Here is a 20,141-nt window from a genome sequence, read left to right as displayed (position 1 = left end):
AAGTGTGACATTAGCATTCATTTTGGGTCGTGTTACTGACCACTAGCTCAGTCCAATATTCTCTTCTTTTAGCACTGTCCTGGCCTCTTCTAACTCCTGAGGGAAATGTCTGGCTCTGTAACTCCTGAATGGTAGATAGATAGATAGATAGATAGATAGATAGATAGATAGATAGATAGATAGATAGATAGATAGATAGAAAGATAGAAAGATAGATAGATACTTTATTGATCCCGAGGGAAATTCAAGTTCCATCCATTCATTAGGTTCACAAGCTGCCTGCTAACATTGTCTGTTTGTGTGTCTGCTGTTTGTTGCTGGGCAGAAAGCATACAGATCTTTTTCACTAAAAACAGCTGTAAATGAGGGTGATGTGGTCAGACCACAACAGGAACTGTAAAGTTTTAGGCCATAAAACTAAATCTGGGACCTGAAAAAAATGCTTAACAAAATGCTTCTTGGAGCTGAGAGGAAATGGAGAGGCTGGTGGTAATTATCTCTGGGTTTGTCATTATGGGCAACCCTTTCTCATTACACATAGTCAGTTCATTGGTAATAATTAGTGCAGCTCTAAATTTGATCTGATATATAGCTGAGATGGTGAACCCTTGTTGGAGCAAATATGTATGAATTTAGAGTGTGTGTGCTTGTCAGGGGTGCTGTTGGGGGACTGAAGGAGCCCTGAGCTTGACAGAAACGCTAAAACATGCCAGGGATTCGATATTTATTGCCTGGATTTGCAGTATTGATGTATATATTTTCTTGGCAACAGCTCTGTGTGTCCTTTAATTTACCTCATAGTATATTGGATTATATCTGTCACTGCAGGCTTAAGCATCCTCCCAGTCGACCGTCTTATTCATCGGAACAGTCGAACAATTAGCTGAACCGTCTTGGAGTCATTTGTTCTTTCGAAACGTGTATGACAAAGCTAGAAGATGAACAAGAGATTGTGTTTACCGCTTGTGAAAATGAATTAGGCGTTGCTTTATTCTTCCCTTAATCCAATTCTGAGCTGATGTTGTAATGTCACAGCAGGCGTTCAGATTTAATTACAGTTCTCTTTAACAGTTTAAATGTAGCATTGTTAACAGTTCATTTGTGCATGCCATCCAGATGTAATACAGTAATTATGCTATGTCTTTGCTATTTAACAAGTTTATATGTTAGAGCTATAAAGCAGAAATTGACAATATCTACGCATGAACCACGTATACTAAGGAACTTACAGCAGCCCATCTCTGATCCCTTCGGAGAGGATTGGAGAGGGTCCACAACAGATAAAGCTGTTTTAGAGAATATCTCTCTATGTTTATGTTAAGTCCTCTATTTTCTTTTTTCCTCTGTGTCAGACCAAATATGCAAATATTTTTATCTCATTATCTCTGTGTAGGTATCAGCTGCTTCCGTCTAAATGTGGCCACATACACAGTCTGGTGTTGGAGCAGCTTAAGTCCTTGTGATGGAAACACTAACATCAGGTAAATCTCAACTCACTGACTCATCACCAGTGGTATTATTTTCTGTGAAGCCATTCAGAAAACTGCCAGTCTGATTCTTCAGCTCTGTTTTACATTATCTCGCTCACAGCGGCTGTATCGCTATCATTTTTCACACACGTGTACAAGACGTACTTTATGTCCAACCCCATTTTAAAACTGTATCAGGCTCGACTTCACAACAAGCTAAGCATTATATGACAAACAGTTGCTTGTTTAAAAGTTTTGCAGATCACCTGTTTGAACTTGTTGAAACATGTCAACTTAAAATACGACGAGCCCCCTTTAAAGCCTAAATGCACAAAACAAAATTGATTAGAGCAAACCTGCGTGGAATTCTCCTGCCTTCTGTAATGCCACAGCACTGCCTCACCACAGTAAAATCATATTCATCTCCATTTGTACAGTGATGAATCCATCCATCCATTTTCTATACCGCTTATCCGTCAGGGTCGTGGGGGAGCTGGAGCCTATCCCAGCTGACTACGGGCGAGAGGCGGGGTTCACCCTGGACTGGTCACCAGTCAATCGCAGGGCCAACACACAAAGACAGAGAACCGTACACTCTCACACACACACACCTAGGGACAATGTAGAGTAGCCAATTAACCTAACGTGCATGTTTTTGGTATTGTTGGAGGAAGCCGGAGTACCCGGAGAAAACCCACGCAGGCACAGGGAGAACATGCAAACTCCACACAGAAGGGCCCAGACCGGGATTCGAACCTGGAACCCTCTTGCTATGAGGCGACAGTGCTAACCACTGCACCACCGTGCCGCCCACAGTGATAAATAAATGACATAATTAAAATAGCTTTGAGCAATATCAATGACAATAAAGATAATTAACAAAAAAGACACATCATCTTTGTGGGACAACATCCAGCATGGACAATACTCCTTTTCCTGTCCCAGTCTTGGCTTGTTTTGGATTCAAGGCTTTTTGAGACAGTTGGTCAGCAATACATCATGGATTTATTTTTTATTTATTTTACATTACTTAAATGAAGTTGACAGTTTCTGTGCTGCTCAGTTGTCAGACTGACAACATTTTTTCACTCATATTTCAAGAGGAGGGCACTGCAGGTCCAAAACAGCTTCTTTCCCTGGATTTATTTCCTGGCTGGATGTAGAAAACAGTGTAGACAGCAAACAGTGGGGCCCATTATGTTAGGGTGAGGGGAGTTTAAGTTTAACTTATTGGTTCTTACATGTATGGAATGGGAAAATGCCTGTCGCTTTATTGCAGATTTTAAGGTCTGGCTCATGAGAGAACAAGAGACATTATTTTGCACTATAGATCTTACATGTATGGTGATAGGAAACTATTTTCAAAAACAGATAAAGTGATTATCCTCAAACTCTATAATCAAAGCTACTATGACAGTAATTCTTTTCATGGATGTGCAGGAAAACAAACTTATTGCAACTTCCTCTGAAGTTGCAGAAGAAGATCAATAGGTTACCACCCTTTTATGTACAGGCTAAATATGCAGCCATGTAGCAGACAGTTAGCTTAGCTTAGTAAACCAGCAGGAGGCAGTAGGCCATAGCAAGCTTAGCTCTGTCCAAACATCAAAAGAATATGTAACAGCATCTCTAAAATATGTTAATTAGTGAGCTTTAGAGTGGTTGGCTTGTGGAATTTGTTACTTGCTCAGGCTCATGCTTTTCAGTGTTTAAGCTAACTGTTCGCTGGCTCTGGCTTCATATTTAGAGCAAATATGAAGGTGGTGTCAGCCTCCTCATCAAACCCTTAGAAGTAAAGTTATTGCTTCCCAAAACGTCAAATCATTCCTTCACGTGTGACATCAGGGTGCACTGGCCCAGCATGTGCAGTCTAACATATGGCAGCTTAGCCTCAGTCCCACTGAACATAATTTACATATAAATGTATATATTTCACTCAACATAATCTGCCAGTTTCCACTGTACATCTGCAACACATCTATTTTGATAACTTAGATTTAATGTGTCTTATTTATTATGTTTGAAGTTTGAAGAAATCTCACACTCAGTCTGCCTAGATAGGATTTAAAGCCCACAGCTCCATGCCAGACCACCACCACAGGCCAATATATTTCACAAATTATGTTTGCTGAAAACAGCATTTCATCACCCCAAAAACTTAAATCAAATTCAGGGGAGGCTGGGAAAACTTGTGAAGGGTACAACTAGAGTAGGGTATCTAGCTCCCATAACAATGTCAGAACATGAAATATTTTTACATATTAGTTAATACAAACATGTTCAAGGAATAGTAGCAATCTGCTGCTCCTTCAGCCCTCATCCCTTATTGGGCTTTGTTCCAGTATGTGAATGTGTGCCGTGCTTTGATGCTTAGAGACAGCTCACCTACATCACACTGGGGTCAGCGGCTGCTAAACGGTGTGTTTTTTCATCTCCGCAGCCGTCATCGCTTTGTCAGCCTGTTATTGTGGGCCAGTCCTCGCTGTGCAGCTGGGTCTCGCCACTACATCAGGTTCAGCTCAGGTGGCGGCCTTGGTGAGAAGTCGGATCTGACTCTCTCTGACTTTGTAAATGCGCTTCAAAGATTGGTGTCTTGAAAGTGGTCTTGCTGTGGGAGGCAGATGAAGATTTTCAACTGAGTCTTGTAGGAGTGAAATCGTTGAAGAAAGGGGAAAGAAAGTCTGAGGGAATGTGTGATTGCTTTGTGATCGACAACCAAATCACACCACAAATGGCCTCATTTCCATTTTACACATCAAAGAAGCTTTTGCCTCCGACTGACTGGAGACACTGAGAGAATAACCACAAAACACCCCAATGAATATGTTTCATACCAGACTAATATACTCTGCCTGTATATCATCAACCTGTCAGTGCATGTCTCTCCTCCCTGTGCTCTGACTGTAAACTTTTTCAATGGAAGGCCTGACACATTACGGGCCTCTGGGTCAGCCTTAAACCCTGCTGGGTTCTTAATGACCCCCTCTGTTATCGCTTTGCTGCTACCCCTCACACCTGCGCTCAAGAATAATATTTACCCTGTCTGTCATCATTGTACAGTGGGTGTGTGTGTTTGTATGTGTCTTCCTGTCTTTGCGTCAGACTTTAATGATGACTTCCATTCTCCCCTTCTCTCAGGTGTCTTATTACAGCGAGAATAGACTAGCCTGTCTGTGTGAAACAGATCTTTCTCAGGAGAAGTGAGAGCAGAGAGCTGAACACCAACGCAGAACCAAAACCTCCCTGGTCACTCATAATATTTCAATTAGGCGGTACTTAAACTGCATGAGCATGTGTATGTACGGGCTTGCTTTGTTCTGTTTTGTGCATTTGTGTGGAGGGCCAGATAATAAATGGGAGGTTATGCATGAGGTACGGATGTGTGATGATGACTTACAGGTTCGAATTTGGGTGGCATGTTGTTTCATGCATCTGTCAGTAAGCTGCGATGAGTATGGTATCCACTTGATTGCTTTCACTGAGAAAAAATAACAGCTAAGTCATTTTCCTCTGAGAATTTAAACATGAGCAGGGAGCAAGAGACAGGGAGAGAGGGATTCAGAGGGACAGAGGGAATGGGGAGAGGCCAGTGTTTTCTTTGTCTGTTTCTGAAGTTTGAGGAGGCTGGGGGATTCGTTTGTAATGAGAGAGACAACAACTGGATGATGATCCTTTTCAGCTTTCACCCGTGAGAAGATCAGAAGAGCAGGTTTTTGGAAACAGACGCGTTTTCAAGCATTTGATCTCTCAGTTTTTTCTGAAATTCGATTCGCCTGTGCTCTCACAGTGTTCTGAACAGTTTTTATGTGAGAGATTTTGCTGTGAAAATGCAAAATCAAGTAAGAAAGAATTGGTGCACTGTGGGAGATATTCGCCAGAGGATGTGTATCATGCAGTTGCCTTAAAGATTTAGTGGTTTATGTCCACTGAAGGTGACCTGATTGAGTTGTTTAAAGCCATAGTTTAACATTTTGGGAAATGATTTGCCACCTTCCAGAGAGATGAGAACATTGACATCGCTCATGTGTTTGTCTGTTTAGTGTGAAGACATAAGCAGGTCAGCTAAGCACAAAGACTGAACATAAAGTGCTCAGTTTGATGTAGTAATCACCATTTATATTCCTTTTTAGCAGTTATATACTGCTTTAAAGGGTTAATGAGATCCAAACTGAGCTCTTCCTTGATGTTGCAATTTTCATCTGCCTGAAGGAAGTGACTCATAAGCATTACAAGAAAATACAGTTTCATCATTTGGATTTGCAGAAGCCTGCTGACATTCTAACTTTTCAAACATACTTGGTGAAGAAGTGGCACCGAGGCAAACACTTCACCGTTCACTAGAGCGTAATGATTCAGAAGAACATTAACAACGCCTGCTTGCACAATGCAGATTTGGGGGACTCTTTGTGGATGTGACTACCAGCAGCACTAATCTTTTCATACACAATCAGCCTGATCCCGTGAATGCACAGGACATGGACATGAAGTTTATGGATAAAAAAAAAAAAAACATGAAAATGATGGCTTCAGAAATTAGTTCAACCAATAAATCCCCAACACATTTTAAACAAAAGGGGCACACAAAGACAGGCTTTTACAAGATGTCTGTCATCTGGTCCATCTCCATTCATTCCTGTAAGTTACAGTGCCTATTGTACTTCAGTGCCAATTTTAACTGTCAAAGATTGCAGCACTTTTCAAATATTTCTCAAATACTGTTGTATTATAAACAAAACTAATGGTGAAGTTGTTGTCAAACAGATTAAGTTCAGTTCAGACCTCCAAGGTGTTTTTTTCCATATTTCATTCTAATTATTCTATCTAATGACTATTTTTTTAAATAAATATAGCAAAAAAGAGTTCACTGAGCGGTTATTAATATTTAATCATTTTGTGCAAAGTATGAAAAATGCAATAAAAATTCTGAGTTCGAGTGTGATAAATGTGGTAAGTAAAAATGTGCAAAACAAATACACCATTGAGTTGGCTTCCTAATTTATTTAATGTGGTCTGTTGAGATTCCCCATGGCGTGCTATAAATCTCAATTTTCTAATAAAGGCATCTCTTTTCAGCATCCTCAGTACTGTCTTTGTCATCCCTGAGGACAACAAATGCATAATCCCCAGTTGTAACAGTGGAGGCCTCAAAAGCAAGCAAGCTGCTCTGCAAACTGACATCTGTTCATTTGTATTTGGTGCCATCTAGTGGGCACATATGTAATTGCTGTAATGTGATGTCTGTACAATAGGGGTCACTATAAGGTATGTTTCACATTTTCATGAGTTTTGTTTACTCAAGCCTGGCCGCTTTTGATTACTGTGGGAACTAACCTGCTGTTAGTAAAATGACCACTAGATGTCAGTAAAAGAGTTTGAATGGATCACCAGTGAGAGGTAATCAGAAACATTATTTGCTTTCTCTTAATTGTCCTTTTATGTCTACAGTTTACAGTCATGGCTTTTGTTGACAAAGTGAAAGTGCTATCCCCTTCCTGATCAAATACCTGTCATTTACATGCTATATCCTCCAAGTAGCTTCCAGTTCCTCTCCTCCAAGCATTGCAACACTCACCTGGGAAATATTAGGAGATTTTTATACCTCCATACAAATGATATCCTCAGGGTAAGAGGATATCACGTTTGTAGAAAGAGACAGAAGCGAAGGCAGAGAGAGAGAGACTTGTGTTTAGGTGTTTGGCACAGTTGGCTTTACATGCAGTTTTCATTCATTTGTCCACTCCCACGGTCTTGGGAGGAGCTTGATTGCTGCTCAGACCAACTGGCTCCAGAACTGTGTAGAAAATATGTTAATTATTCATTAAGCATCCAATCACTGTGCCAGAAGCTGCCTGTTCAGCGCATATTCAGAGAGTTTCCTCCCACCCCAAATCTGATGTGAAAACCTTAAGTGTGGAGATGCTGTGTGTGTTTAACTATACATAGGTGTGTGTGTGTGTTCTCCACAGAGTTGATGGGTGCATAGTGTATTTTTCATCTGCTTTCAGGAGTCGCCTGTGGGGCAGGATTACACCTTTCTCTCTCTCTCTCTGTCCCTCTCTCTCTCTCTCTCTCTCTCTCTCTCTCTCTCTCCCTCCCTCTCCCCCCCTCTCTCCTCTTCCCTCTGCACTCTCAGTTCTCTCCATCCTCTTGAGTGGATTTTTTCGGGGCAGTGCACATAGCCCCCGATCACCTCCACCACCAGCACCACCACCACCTCCCCCCTCCTTCCTCTCAGACAGCTTTGCTCCACCAGTTCTGCGCTGTGCTGGCCTGGAGAGGAGTAAAGGAGCGGAAAGAGGAGCGAGCAGAGAGGACTTGGTGAAGCGAGGAGAGACGGACAGGGGAGAGGGACCATGGCTGCTCTCTCTGCCTTGTTGAAGACCTGGGTAATACTCCAGACCTTGTGCCTGGCTCTGGCCCAAGTGGTGAGTGGACAGGGGAGGTTGAGACCTGCTTTATTCTGGGGTTCAGTGGGGATAAGGGCCCCTGGAGTGGGCCGATGAAAACTGGATATCATGAGGATATGTTGTAGGTTGTGTGGTGTCTTGGTGCTGGTTGAAGTGATCAAAATGCTGGAAGTTGAACCAACACAAATCTGTTTGTGGTGACCATCTGGCTTTATAGCATGCATGTAAAAGATGAGCTTGTGGAGACAAATTGAAACCGGACTATCGTCTGTGGATTATCATTCTGATCGTGTTTGGACACTCTTTATCCCTTTAATTAAACTGAGGAGTGAAGGCAACGATTTGTTATTCTATGGGTTACTTTTTTCAGCCAAGAAGATTTTTATCAATCAAAGAATGGAGGAAAACATTGAGGATTTTTTTTTCTTTTTTTAGTTTTTATGGGCAGCAGCCATGACAGAGATTGAAATCAATGGGTGCTGACACTCATAGAAACACACACACACACACACAAACACGCACACACTCAAGCTTTGTCCCCTGAGCGTGAAAGCCCCTATTCAAACACACACCTACATGTTATCTACTGGATGTCTGACAGTTGTCGCTCCTAAGGATTATTCCTGTTTTTTTTTGTACATTTTTCTTCAACACAAAATTCAAAGTTGGATTCAAAATTGTGTTTCTTTTTCTTTTCTTTCTTTCTTTTTTTTTTTTTGTTTTTTTTTTATCATCACCTAATGGACTGGCCGACCCACTGAGATGATTTTCAAGACAGGCTCAGGAGACACTTAGATGGGGAGAGGGGGTGAGGCGGGGGTGATGGGGGTAAACAGTGCCAGTCTCATGACCCCTCCTTCCACATTCCTCCTCAGTCCTTTGTTTTTACCTCTTACCTACAGCAACACTGTCCTAATTTTCCTTATTTCTGCCCTTTTTTTTAGCTTTGCTTTTTTTGTGATAATTTCATACCAGTTGATGTCAACAGATACAATGCAGTAACCCACCCAGAACTGACCAGTTTGATGCAGGTCTACCCTGCATCATATAACAAGCTAACAGATATTGTGTATGTGTCATTTAGTATTACTACGTTATTTGTTGTAATCTGTACAGCACATCTACACTTTTGTCTCAGGCTATATCAGAATCAGAATCAGAAAAACCTTTATTGCCAGATAGGTTCCACCTATGAGGAATTTGTTTTGGCATCAGCATGAATTCTTGGACAGTAGTTTTTCCAACACTGAGTTAATGAATTGAAGTTATGGCATGCATAGTTCTGTATTTCAAATTTGTTCATAAAAATTAGCTTTGATAAAACCTGATTTTCAAATGTTCTCTCTAAATTTCACTGAAAGAATTTTTTTTTTTTTTTTTTTTTGTCACTACCATCATCTGCAATTCATGTTGCCACTGGATATTACTGTTTATAGTATTTTTGTGATATCTTTACACTAGTTTAAGATTGCTTTGGATTTGCGGTTGTTATGGCTTTACTTGAAATGACCATCTGTCTGTATTTCAGAATGGTCCACCTGGACCTCAGGGCCCGCCCGGCCCACCAGGCCCTTCTGGCACTCCTGGGTCAGACGGCATTGATGTGAGTATCCACACAGGTTTGCCTGCCAGATTTGTCACAAAGACCATCATTGTGCTGGAGAAATACCAAATCTGTGTTGCTCTGCAGTACTGCAGGCTTACCAGCAGAGGGCACTGTGAATGAAAACACATTGGCACAAAAGAGCTCTGTTCCCAGCAGAGAGAGGGGTCTTTGAGAAGGGACCCTTGCTTCAGTCCAGAGTTTGTGTCTCAGTAATGTGATACATTTGAGATATTCTCAGGCTTAACTCCTCACAGGTTGTGTAAATATGTTGTATGTGGAGGCTGCTGAGCAAGTGGAGCCAGAAACAAACTGCCTGTAAAATCCTGACTGTGAAGGGGAAAACTTGGTGTCTATTCCACGATCCCAGACCAGATGTGATTAGATACATGTTAAATTCAAGTTCAGCTAATATGTTTGAACTATTAGTAAAAGTCTATGATCTTACATTTAGCTGTACAACCTTCATTATATGCATCTCCCAGACATACTCTGTGTGTATTTTGACTTGTCACTGATAGATTGCTGTGTTCCAGCATTTGGTTGCCACCAGCTGGGACAAATTAGTATATATAAGAAAAAAAGCAGTGCTTCTTGGTCCTCACTGGAAGGTGTAGCCTGCTCTTCAATTTTTACACTGTGGTTTTTCCCTTTTGGGTCTCTGCCACAGGTAAGGTGGGATGTCAGTGTGATGAAGAATCCAGCCTTTGTAGAAAAACTCTTGGCTTCATCTGAAGACTGTTTACTCCATAATGGAGCCTTTGAACATGTGCCTCTGGAAGAATATGATTTTAATGCTGCAATCTTTCATGAATGTTGCATTCAGTCTCTGCATTATTTATGCAGAGTTATTGACCATCTCAGTAGCAGTATAATTTTCTCAACTTATATCCTATCTAGACAAACACACAGGCTTTTTTTCTATTAACCTTGAATTAACAAGGCAGTTCACATGAGGTTGTAAACCTATTTTGCAAGGCCAGGTCATGCAGAATAACAAGTCTCAGACAAGGCATTAATTTAATTTATTTTTGTGATAATCTGCACAGTGAACCACAGGGCTTACAAGCATTGGATTTATTTATGGGTAGTGAAGAACATTGTTGTGATAATTAGACACAGGAATGAGTAAAGTCACTTAGATTTGTGAATGGGTTTATTAAGAGGTCATGTTTTGTACTATTTCATATGTTCAGATCCCATTTTCACCAAAATAAAAAGGTTTAACATCCCCCCTCTGTCTCTCTACAGGGAGATAAAGGACCTCCTGGGCCCCCTGGTCCACCTGTAAGTTTGTACTGTACTGTTTGTTAAAATTGATATCGCAAACGCTTAAATGTTTGAATCAAATCGATTTGGTTAATCCATGACAATAGTGTGTGTGTTTTCTTTTTAATGTAGGGACAAAAGGGAGAGCCAGGAGAGCCAGGTCCTGATGGAGCACCAGGAGAGAATGGCATCGATGTAAGTAAACTGACTGATAATTAGTTTTGTAGTGTGTGTTTGAGAGAGAATGAGACCCAGAGACACAGAGGGAGAGAGAGAGAGAGAGACAAAGAGAGCAAATAAAATAGAGAGGGGGCTTTGTAAATGCTAATGAAATGATACCAAAAAACTGTTTCCCAGAAGAAACATTCTGAGCAGCTAAATGTGAAAACAACTTAATAAGGAAGAGGAAAAACAAACTAACTGAGGCACCAAATGTTGTCTTAAAATCCCACAGGAATGGCAAGATGGGACCTAGTGACAATGTAAAAGAAACAGAATTTAACAAAACTGCCATTTTTCCAATGAAAACACATGGCAGAATAACAGCCAATTACATGCCTTCAGGAGCTATTCTTCAGTTTAAAGAAATGTTGATTGTAACTACAGAGGCTCAAGCTATTTTATTAAGTAAAAGTGAAGCTATGATATAAATAGTTTTTTTTTTCTTTAGGATATACATACATATCAAATTGAAGGTAAACAAAGGTTCAGGTATTTTATCTCAAATTACACAATAAAAAAAAAATCCCAGAAAGAATACTAGGATGATAAACAAGTACACTGTAATACTTTTGGTCCTTCATGTTTCTAACACTTGTGGTACATGCACAACAATGCATATAATAGAGTGACATGAAATTCATTTATGCTAACGGGAGAGGACTATTTAAAGACAGAAATTAACCACTTTGCGAGTTTGCTTTATGTTTTGAAACTGTCCCACTTTTGGGCCCCCACATTGCTGGCAGGAAGCCCTGCAATGAAGCACTTATGCGATGAGAGAGAAAAATTTTAGCGATTTCATTTGACATTAGCAAGGCAGCTAACTGAGAGCTATGGTAACAGATGGTTCAATACACAGAGCAACAAGCTTTTAACTCATATGGTGCTAAAAGCAAAACACTCACCAGCATTGTTCAGTGTCCGGCAGATCAGTTCCCACAATTTGGTGTTGTTTGACACTCAAAAATAAAATAAAATAAAATCAAATGTTGACATGGGATGAGAAATGTTGATTGTAAACAGAACAATTTATATATAATAAAAGCTCAACAGAGTGCCTTTAAATCATTATAAAGCCATTAGTATTCATCCTTTGTTTTTAGCTTTAATTTAATATTTAAAACATTATAAATATTTCCCATTTCTCTGTGCTTGTTCTTATTGTAATGTCTAATAGCTCATCTCTCCGATTTACGATTTTTAATGAAAACAAGGTCATTAAGCTACATTAGGCTATTCTACATTTATTTTCACATTACTTATACAGAATACCCTTCTGTGAGCTGAGTCTGTATTTTCCTCTGACAGAAATATTGTCATAACATTGCACCGCTGACCCTTGAACTCCTAACTAACAGTTTATTGTCTACACAGTGATTTAGTATTTAAAGTTTATTTCACCGTTTCAGTCAGATAAATGAGGTTAATTTACATTATGTCAAAGCAATTATCCCACGCTAATTACACCTATTCAATCTCTAGTAATTACAGGTAACGAGGAGTTTGAGATAAAGACAAGCAGATGAGTTTAAAATGATTTCATGGCTTTGGGGCACGTCAGTTATCGATTTACCTGATATTAATTATGGTGCAGCTTGTCTGGTTCCAGCCGCACTGATGCAAGTTGCTGCTTCAGTCTTCAGGCTGGAGGGCAGTTGAGTGTCAGTGCCTCTTGGTCACATGCTAACAGAAGCACACACACACACAAAGACACACACACATGCATTCCTCAGAGATTTAGCCAGTAATCCGCCCTGGAATCTCGATCTCAGGTTCGTTCACTAATTGCTTACAAGAACAGTGTCAGCTTCAATCAAATGTGTGATGAGCCCTATTGTAGCCGTGTTGTGTTGTATTGTTGAATTGAGATCACAAATAGCCTATAGAAAGTGCTAACTCATGACTTTCCGTCCTTGGCTTTTGATGTCTATATATGCGTCTGGCGTGCTGGCCAACATTTGTTTCTGTCTGTCTCCAGGGTTTGATTGGAGCAAAGGGCGATCGAGGTCCCGTTGGCAGTCCTGGCCCTAAGGCAAGTACCTAAACCTTTCTATCTGAGGACAGATTTTATATTTCACAACAGTCAGTTAGTTTTATAATCAGAAAATCTCAGGGTCACATTCCCATTATTTGAATGAATGGGACAAAACGTTGAACTCCCACATACAAAAGAATAAATAGAAGAATTGAATGTTGTTTTACCTTCAGTGTAACAGTGGACCTCATGTATGCTGATTCTGTGGCCTGAGGACCTTATCCTCCTCATTATTAACTTGTGTAAGGTTTTAGCTTTAGTTACATTATTGTTTTCTGCTCTCTGCAGGGTCAACCTGGACCAAGTGGTGAACCTGGACCTCCTGTAAGTAAATTATCTATCACATTTTTTGCCATTAGAAAGTAGGTATGATGAATAGATATGTAACTAAGCACTAAATTACCTACTTGGGATGGATTTGGCTTGAACAGGAAGTGGGTCGTGCTTAAACCTGAACAGAGTTGCGTCAGTCTGATGTCGCTTTAAGCCTGAAACTGATTTGGGTTCATCCAGAGCTGCTGTATTTATTATTTATAGAACAGCCTCAAAATTCAGATTCAGATCGATGTTTTTTATCATGAGAGTGAGAATACTATTATAGAATGAAATTTTAATCTTGACCAAAATTCAGCCACCCAGTGGGGATTTTCCTCCATCACAAGTACAGATATTTTACTCTGCTGATACTTGTACTCGTATTAATCTGCTGTACTAGATACTACACTAGGTCATCAGGAGAATTAAAAGAGTAAAGAACAAAATTCTACAAAATACTGTATAATTTTGCCTTTTTGAGCCCTGAGCAGTTATACAAACAAAAACTCTTTTTGATAGACCTGGTAACGTGTAAAATCTGGAAATTAAAAAGCAATTATAGATACCGGATATAGTACAATAGTATAAAGAACTGTATTTCCATCAGAAACATAGTGGAGTAGAAGTATAAAGAACCACACGACAGTACTTGAGTAAAGGCACTTACTGTGTATCTATATAAGGCACAGTACAACTAATTACAAAACCTTGTATCTCATGAGGCTGTCATGATAACTTATTAAAATGAGTTATGACGGGATGAATTAGACATTGTTTGAAGCCAAGTCGGTTTCCTAACAAACACATTGTAAGCCAGCTGGTCTCATAAGGCAACCTCCTGAGTCTTTTTCGCCATGCCCGAATGCCTGACCAGCTGTGCCCCCTTTTGGGTTTAGTGGCATATGCCTTGTACAGCTGACACCGCTCTGAATAAAGATGAAACATGCTATCCATGATCCACATTTTATGTACGTATTATCATAAAATGCAACTACTGACTTTATGCACACTAGACACGGGTCCAGTTGATTCAGAATTGCAATGTAAGCACACCAGCACATCATCTGTAATACACTCTAATACCACTAGATGGAGCCTAGTTTCCGTCTGTCAAACATAATGCAGTATGTTCAAACATTACCCTCAGTAAGAGTCATTGCGTCATGGGTGAATGCAACACTATAGGTTAAATCCTTTGTTTAGCATTAACATGCATCCTGTGTGGGGGCTGTTTGTACACTCAGCTGCCTCACGCTGCAGAGACAGGAGATCCTGTCCTGTGGGCTGCCCAGCATCCAAGCAGACTTACTTACTCAATTACTTTGTTTATAATTAATGCCAAGCAAAAGACACAGTAAACATAAACTGATTGCGTTCTGTGTCTTTGTTCTCCTTGAGCTCTGTTTACCCTGCGCTCTGACACTGTACACATGTGTTGCTGAGTTGCTGCTGCCATCATTAATTGTCTTTTGCAAACTTTAATTGTTACTTTGACAGAGTGGTTCCACTTGTTATACAGCAATTTAACCAATTGTCCTTTCTGTCCTCACAGGGACCTGGCCTTCCAGGATTGTCTGTAAGTAGCATGTATGGTGTAATAGAGCTGTGCCTTTATTATTTAATGCCTTTGTTTTGAGGCTTAGAAATAATTTTGTGGCGGGTGTGATGCGTACATATCGGTGTATCTCTTGCTCTTGTGTGTCTTTGTTTAGGGCACTCCAGGGCCGATTGGTCTTCCAGGTGAAATCGGACCAGTTGGACCAAAGGTAGGACACCAGCCTCAGTTTTATATTACTGCCCTCATGAATTACAAACGTCTTTTGAGCCAGTTATCAGCTGCCAAAACCTTCTACATTCTCAGCTCCTCTTCTTTACTTTCTCCTCATTGTTTAGGGTGTCGTGGGATCACCTGGAGCTCCGGGACTTCCTGGACCTCCTGGCAAACCAGTAAGTGTCCACACAAGACCGGTTGTCCATAAAATATCTAATCTGTCACCCTTCTCTCTGACTTTTTGATGGAACAAAGATGATCTTGGTGCTGAAATGCCAATGGAAAACCTGAGATTAATAGGTTGGAACATCCTGTGTACATATATAACATGCAATAACAACACACAACACAATCTACAAACAATAAAACTACCCCATGTTCTGTTCAGATATTCCTGTTATTTTGTTCACCCTCTGTGAATCTGTAAGCTCAGAATTTCTTGAGGCAGCACCAGAGATGCTGTACTACAAGAAGTGCCATTAACAACTAATCCTGATATTGATATTTGAAAAGGGAAAAATACTCTAGGTGTACTATGCAGCTGCGGCATTGCATCTAAATAACTTTAAACATGGCCAACAAATATCAATACATCTGCAATAAACTAATATTGACTGATATGCTTCTCAGCAAATGTATTGGTCACGGTGAATAATTTCATATGTGAACAGACTGTGAGATAAATGAACCATCAATCTAATTTTAGTTAATGTACTTATTGTTGAAGTAGACAAAGTCAACATCACACCTACGCATGCTATTTTGAAGGGTGCTTTGTTGTGCTAAACCAACAGCAACTAATGTGTTTTTAAAATGTACTGTATGGAAACAAAGCACAGTCAGAGCTCGCTGCAGATCGTACAGATCCCAACAGACGCTGAGTGGTGAAATAGCACAAACAGTTTTGAGCGGTACACTTTCAAGTCTATTTTCCAATGGTGTATGTATTCTCCTGTGTGCATCTCTGAGTGGTTCCAAGAAGGGGAGGTGTCTTCATTGAGAGTGATGCTCCCAGCCCAGGGGAGTGTATTTGTTTAGCTTTAGTGCTGTCCTAGGGTAAATAAACCCCCATTAGATCAGTGGGTTGTCTGATCTGACTGTTGCAGGAATACATCATCCCGTGTAGAGATACTTTACTTTCTAACTCAATCTATAAACAGAGAGAAGGAAAGATGGAGCGAGAAATAGATGGAGAGATAGTGCTGGCTCAGCTCGTGGCAGTAGAGGCAACTGTGACTGGGTGACTTTCTTAATCTATCTGTCTTTCTGTTCATCTATCTGTCCATCTAGGGTCCTCCAGGGAAGTTTATTGGTGGAGAAGAAGGCAGTGCAGACTTCCAGGTAAGATCTAGAGACATGCCCTTTCTTACAAATCTGTTTTGTCTTTACTTTTCATAATCCGTATATTTTCTTCCCTCCACAACAGTGTCCTCTTAACTGTCCAGCAGGACCTAAAGGCCCCCAGGGACTGCAGGGAGTCAAAGTGAGTAGTCTGTCTGGTTGGTTTAAGTTGCCCTGAAAGAATAAGCTTTTTTTCAGTGTCAGTAATTATGTTGCATTGTAGAATTGTTATGACACCCTACTGACTGATTGTTGCCCTCCAGGGACACAAAGGATGTGCTGGTGTTCTCGGAGACCCTGGAAGCATAGGAAAACTGGTAAGCTGCACAATCTTTGCTAGAATGGGCGCACCCACGTACATGTTGTACAATCTTGCAAACTCACCCACCATTCAGGACCAGCAGAGGCAAGGATTAGCTCTAATGAAGCCCCCTGAGGCACATGACTGGCACTAATCTGGCTGCGATTAGTCAGGCCTGGCCCTGGCCCTGCAGTCAGCATGCAGCAAGCCAGATGAAAAGGGTGGTGAAGAGCCAGGTACATGAAGGGGAGGATGAGAGAGTCAGGGTTCACTCAGCCCTCTCACCTCGATGTATTAAGCAGAGCTAATGAGAACACAGTGGGCTCCAAGGGAGCAGCTAGCCAGGCACCAGGAATTAGCCTCTGATCTTCCCACACAAGGAGCCTTAGATGCTCAAAATACTTAACGCACCAAGTTACCTCTCCCCTCATGCAGACCAGTAATTTAGACCTGCAGTGACGCAAGATTGCACTGTGCTGCTGCTCTCTCTTTTTTCTTCTTAATGACCGCCAGCATGAGCTGTTTACATCGCTACTGGCTGTTTAAACTAAAACACAGATGTATGTATGTGTGTGTTGTATTGTGATTATGTAATGTTAAAACAGGTCGAGTAGTGACCAAGACCAGTACCAGTAGAGTGTTAATAATAATGTGTTAATAATAATACCATAACACTAGACCATCTAAAGCTTTGTTTTGGACAGATTTTACTGGCCTTAACTGGACAGACATGACATGAGGCTTGTGAGGATGAGAAATGAGATTATAATGCCGGCAGACCAGTGACATTAGCTCATCATTTATTTTGGTTTATTTGGTTTTGCTTGAAGCAATACCACTTACTCGTCTCGAAGAATGTAGCCGGAGCCAGTCAGGAGGCATATAGCTTAGTTTGAAAGTTAAGACTGAAAGCAGTCTGGCTTTGTTCGAAGTGAGAAAAAAACAAAATCTCAACCAACACCTGGAAAGCTATCTAATACGTATTTCATTTGTTAAGTTGGTATACAAGCAGAAATGTTAAAATGATCCTACAGGGAGTTGTCGGTATATGTATGCTGTAATTATTTTGTAGCAAACAGTTGCACTGATTTTGGGGGGTCTTAACTCTTTGTTTGGCTGTCTTATTGTGACAAGTCTCCAGGAAGTCACTGGCCAAGCCAATGAATAGTTAAAATGTGTAACTTCCAACAAAACCACAGTTTGCCATTTTTAAGTAAGCTTTAGGTCTTTGGCCACAGCCAAGCTAGCTGTGAGCAGTAGGCTAATCGCCATCTGTCTCCTGCTTTTCATCTAAGTCTCAGAATGAAACAAAATAGTTGTATTTCTCAAAACGTCAAACTGTTCTTAATTCTTCATAACACAGATTAAGCTGTTCAAACTGCCCCAGCTTCAATAGCCATTTGATGATTGTCATGTAACTAGCTTATGAGAGGCTTTGTGTCAGTTTCAGACAGTTCAAGTTCAAGTGCCTTTAATCATTGCAGACTTGCACACAACGAAATGTTACCCCGCTGGTGCATTCAGCATAACAACACAAAACACAGGACATTCAATAAAGACACAGTAAGCATTTTGCTTCAGCTGGCTGCCTGATTTGAGCTAGATTTTTAACAAGCTTCACCAGCAACGTATCAGTATATGAACATTCCAGACCAGTTTAGACATCAAAAGCAACCAGCATGCAAACTGGCTTCAGCTGGCTTCTGGAATTTCTGTCCAGTTCAGAGTTTCTTGGATGAGACTTTATGAACCTGTACGCAAAATCATACCCTGTACAGCTTCATGAAAGTGTTTGAATGTGCCATAATTGGAAGCAGGCATCTGTGCAATAGAGAGCAGCACAGAATGAGAATAACTAATCAGCCTGTTCTTTTTTTCTTTCCTCCACCAGGGTCTCAGGGGAGACAGAGGTATCTCTGGGGAACAGGGTATCCCAGGACCCCCGGTATGTTGTGAATTCAACTTTTTTATTAATTGCTTGGCAAAGTTTGAAACATAGACTGATATTGTGTTGATTTTCACATGGTATTATCTTGATTTAACAGATCTTACTCTGTCTCATCATGTTTTTCATTGCTTCCCTTTAAGGGTCCAATGGGTCTGAGGGGTTACCCAGGAATGATGGGTCCTAAAGGAGAAGCAGTGAGTGCCACCATTTTTTTTTTCCCTTTGTCACCAATAACTTTTTTGTCCTCTTTCTCTTTGATTACAAGGCTGTTCTCATTCCTAGATGAGCACCAAGGAGGCACAGCCAAACCTGCCCCCACTATACAAACATCATCTATTACCAGCAATGGGGACATATGGAAATGATGCTAACACAAATCTCTCCCCTTCTCTAATGAGTTGGGGTTGTCTGGGTCCACGGTGCCTCCATCTGTAGTTAATGATCCGCTGTAGCCATCCGTCTTACTGTTAACATTAGCCGCGTTAGCCAAGTTAGCGGCCCGGCTTAGTGCCAAAGCAAGAGTGGCTGGCTCGCTGTGTAGCTCCCATTAGTGAAGTGAGTTAAGCGCTAATTACCCCTTTATCACAATGAATAGTAGGCTAGTGTGACTTAGCATCCTCCCAGATCTGAACTGACTGATGGCACTTTTTTGTTTTCCCGCAGGGGCCTCGTGGTTACAAGGGAATCAATGGGCCTGTAGGAATTCCTGGGCCCCCTGTAAGAAAACACACTAACATGCTCAAACAGACTTGATTACTCATAAAAACAGGTACTCTAAGCCTTTCTTTGTTGTTTGCAGGGTGAGGAAGGGCCCCAGGGACCACCCGGAGAGCCAGGAGAAAAGGGAGACAAAGTAAGTGACTCTCCTCATGTTTTCCCTTGAAGTTATTGTCAAAGCAGTGGTGCATGATGAAACATTTCTCAGAACTTGAATGGGGACAGTGATCTTGATGTGCATTGCAAATACACCAGTGCTGTTTATTTTCTGCAGGGCAGCCGAGGCATCCAGGGCCCACAGGGTGCGGTTGGCAAAAAGGGAGAGAATGTGAGTAGATGCACTTTTGTTTGTGCACTGCTGTTGTTTGTTGCGGCTGTGCTCAGAGTGTGCCAAATGAAGTCCACTGACTCATCTGCCTGCTTTTTCAGGGTCTGCCGGGTATTGATGGAAAAGATGGCACACCTGGTATTCCTGGAATAAAGGTAAGTGTTGCCAGCCATTATTACGATGAAAAAGATCAATCTTAGTATAAGATGGCAGTTTACTCTTCTTCTCTTCTCTTTTCTGCAGGGTGGCCCAGGCCAGGCTGGGATGCCTGGTCCTCCTGGTCCTCAGGGAACAGCGGTGAGTGATCCTTCAGTGTAGTGGGGCAGAAATATGTTTGTTTGAGGATTGTTCAGCAGTGCCACTGAAGGCACATGCAAATAAGCCCATCTGTAAATGCTTGTTGCCACTCAGACCA

General features: G+C 41.1%; 1 protein-coding gene across 6 annotated transcripts in view; it reads left to right on the top strand.

Moving 5' to 3' along the window:
• col9a2 (procollagen, type IX, alpha 2) overlaps window positions 1-20,141 on the top strand; it is a 125,770-nt gene that overhangs the window by 100,485 nt on the left and 5,144 nt on the right. For 3 of the 6 annotated variants that reach the window (XM_046416773.1, XM_046416771.1, XM_046416772.1), the window contains 18 exons: window positions 9,405-9,479; window positions 10,731-10,766; window positions 10,881-10,943; window positions 12,949-13,002; window positions 13,294-13,329; window positions 14,873-14,896; window positions 15,033-15,086; window positions 15,214-15,267; window positions 16,382-16,432; window positions 16,518-16,574; window positions 16,696-16,749; window positions 18,625-18,678; window positions 18,822-18,875; window positions 19,345-19,398; window positions 19,481-19,534; window positions 19,673-19,726; window positions 19,828-19,881; window positions 19,970-20,023. In XM_046416773.1, the coding sequence (XP_046272729.1) occupies window positions 9,405-9,479; window positions 10,731-10,766; window positions 10,881-10,943; window positions 12,949-13,002; window positions 13,294-13,329; window positions 14,873-14,896; window positions 15,033-15,086; window positions 15,214-15,267; window positions 16,382-16,432; window positions 16,518-16,574; window positions 16,696-16,749; window positions 18,625-18,678; window positions 18,822-18,875; window positions 19,345-19,398; window positions 19,481-19,534; window positions 19,673-19,726; window positions 19,828-19,881; window positions 19,970-20,023 (936 nt within the window). Of the gene's footprint in view, window positions 1-1,393; window positions 1,482-7,602; window positions 7,895-9,404; window positions 9,480-10,730; window positions 10,767-10,880; window positions 10,944-12,948; window positions 13,003-13,293; window positions 13,330-14,872; window positions 14,897-15,032; window positions 15,087-15,213; window positions 15,268-16,381; window positions 16,433-16,517; window positions 16,575-16,695; window positions 16,750-18,624; window positions 18,679-18,821; window positions 18,876-19,344; window positions 19,399-19,480; window positions 19,535-19,672; window positions 19,727-19,827; window positions 19,882-19,969; window positions 20,024-20,141 lie in introns of all 6 variants that reach the window. The other 3 variants (XM_046416769.1, XM_046416768.1, XM_046416770.1) reach the window with 2 other exon arrangements.

This window comes from Scatophagus argus, chromosome 17, assembly GCF_020382885.2.
Source record: "Scatophagus argus isolate fScaArg1 chromosome 17, fScaArg1.pri, whole genome shotgun sequence".
NCBI classification, from domain to species: domain Eukaryota; kingdom Metazoa; phylum Chordata; class Actinopteri; family Scatophagidae; genus Scatophagus; species Scatophagus argus.
This window is presented reverse-complemented; position numbering and strand designations above follow the sequence as displayed.